Source organism: Trichechus manatus, unplaced genomic scaffold (assembly GCF_000243295.1).
Source record: "Trichechus manatus latirostris isolate Lorelei unplaced genomic scaffold, TriManLat1.0 scaffold00028, whole genome shotgun sequence".
Classification (NCBI taxonomy): domain Eukaryota; kingdom Metazoa; phylum Chordata; class Mammalia; order Sirenia; family Trichechidae; genus Trichechus; species Trichechus manatus.
Window position 1 is genome coordinate 17,559,554 of NW_004443964.1, and position 2,482 is coordinate 17,562,035.

General features: G+C 52.6%; 1 protein-coding gene across 1 annotated transcript in view; it reads left to right on the forward strand.

Annotated features, from left to right (window-relative positions):
- Positions 1-2,027: 2,027 nt before the first annotated feature.
- The window catches only part of SMARCD2 (SWI/SNF related, matrix associated, actin dependent regulator of chromatin, subfamily d, member 2), a 10,212-nt gene continuing 9,757 nt past the window's right edge, over positions 2,028-2,482 (forward strand). Inside the window, exon 1 of the mRNA XM_004374218.2 lies at positions 2,028-2,480. Within this exon, the coding sequence (XP_004374275.1) occupies positions 2,350-2,480 (131 nt within the window). The 5' untranslated portion in view covers positions 2,028-2,349. The remainder of the gene's footprint in view (positions 2,481-2,482) is intronic.

The following is a 2,482-nucleotide window of genomic DNA, read 5'->3' on the forward strand; positions in this document are numbered from 1 at the left end:
CTTGAAAGGGTTGAAATGGATGTTAACTGCCTTATCATAAACTCTTTACCCATCTTACAGGTGAGGGGAAGGGACCGCTGTTCAATGAATGTAACAGTTCTGGTGACCTGTCCTAGACTGCAGAAGCCCTGGCGGTGCAGTGGTTAAGCACAGTGGTCCAGCTTGGCTGCTAACTGGAAGGTGGGTGGTTCAAATCCACCAGGTGCTCCATGAAAGAAAGATGTGGCAGTGTGCTTCCATAAAGACTTACAGCCTTGGAAACCCTCTGGGGTAGTTCTACTCTGTCCTGTAGCATTGCTATGAGTAGGAATTGACTCAATGGCAATGGGTTTTTGGTTTTGGTCCCTAGACTGGCAGGTAAACTGACTTCTGAGGAGCAAGAGGATAAGAAGCTCTGAGAGGACCAAGAGCCAGGGAAGCGGCAATAGCAGGGTTTATCACTGGAAGAAAGATACAAGGAGGTTCATATCAGCAAAACTAATTTCCAAAAAGGATTGGAGGGCTGTACTATAAACAAGCTCTAGGGTGCTATGGTGCAAGGAGAGAAGCAATCACTTGGTTGGGGATGAAAACATAAAGCTGAGAATTAGGGCCAAATAGGCCAAACAGTCTTTTAACTTGACTACTCAAAGCATGGTCTGAGTAGCAACAGCATCACTTGGGAATTTGTCAGAAATGCAGTATCTTGGGTCCCACCTTAGACCTTTCTGTTGTTAGATGCCATCAAGTTGATTTCGACTCATGGCAACCCCATGTGACAGAGTAGAACTGCCACACAGGGTTTCCTAGGCTGTAACCTTTAGGGGGTGGGAGGAAGATGTGGCAGTCAGTTTCCCTAAAGATTAAAACCAAAAGCCAAACCTATTGCTGATGAGCTGATCTGGACTCATAGCGATCCTACAGGACAGAGTAGAACTGCCCCATAGGGTTTCCAAGGAGCAGCTGGTGGATTCTAACTGCGGACAGTTTGGTTAGCAGCCGAGTTCTTAAGCACTGTGCCACCAGGGCTCCTCCCTAAAGATTATAGCCTTGGAAATCCTATGGGGGCAGTTCCACACTGTCCTGTAGGATCTCCAGGAGTCAGAATCGACTGGACCGCAACGGGTTTAGGTTTTTGGTTAATCTTTACAGGAGTAGATTCCCAGGTCTCTCCTAGAGCCACTGAGTGGGTTCAAACCACCATCTTTTTGGTTAGCAGCCGAGTGCTTAACTTTTCATCATCACGGCTACTGAATCATAATCAGCATTTTTAATGTTAGCCTCAAGTGTCTTGTATGCTCATTAAAGCTTGAGAAGCACTGGTCTGTACCAGGAGAGGAGACCCCAGGTCACCTACGGTAAGCTCCCTGGATTTTTGAAAAATGAAGTGCTATAAATACTGGAGAAACATATTATTTAACTGCAGGGAGATTTTTCATAGTGCAAATTTTCTTCGCCTAGAAAAATTTCATGTGAAGTCAAGTACTGGGCTTCCTTAAAGTGAGGCAGAGCCATGTTAAAAATGCACGAGAAGAATCTGCCAATTAGCCAAGTCAACCCTTCACACAGCTGGATCTGGTCTGGAACCGCCGATGTCCTTTGGCAGCTCTGAGCCACCAGGAAGGGCTTTATAAGAAAGTCGAGTTGGCTGCTGTTCTGCCCCCGACAGCAGCTTAGTTGAGTCCTTAACGCTGAAAATGTAGAAAGGATATTTGACAAAACTATTCACGTGGAGTGTGGCCAAGTAACGCAGTGACCCGGCTATACCGCGGAGAGGGAAGCAACTACCCTAGTTTGTGTGGCGGCCCTATGTGACGTTCGACCTCTGACCACGCGCCTTGCTTGGCGTTTCCGGGCGAAGCTTCCTCTCCCGCCCCTCCGGCGAAGGGCCGGCCCAAGGAGTGTGGGCGGGGCCATGAGGCCGGCAGTTGGGGGCGGTGTCCACTAGGGGCGGGTCTCGCGAGGGGCGGGATTTGAGGAGGCATCCTAGCATTGGGCTGCTAGACGTAGGCGGGACCTAGTGCAGGGCTGGGTTGGGCGGGGCAGGGAGTTAGTTGCAGCCTCTGGCTAAGCTGGGCGCCGGCGGCTAAACTTGCGGCGGCCTAGGGGCGGCAGGCGGGCGCGTAGCAGATCCCGGATCCGGAATTTGCGCGATAGGAGCGGAATCGGGATCGGCCCTAGGCTAAACCGGGTCAGTGAGCAACTCGCGAACTTGGATTGGGAAATCCCGGAACCCGGATCAACAAACCCCAGAACCCGGATTGGCAGAACCCGGAATTTAGATCGGAAAGTCCCGGATCACGGAACACGGACCGGATTCGTCGCGAAGCCCGGAGTCCGGATCACAACACCGCCGGACGGGACGGAGCGATGTCGGGTCGTGGCGCGGGCGGGTTCCCGCTGCCCCCGCTGAGCCCCGGCGGCAGCGCAGTAGCCGCGGCCCTGGGGGCACCGCCTCCCTCCGCGGGACCCGGCATGCTGCCCGGACCGGCGCTCAGGGGAC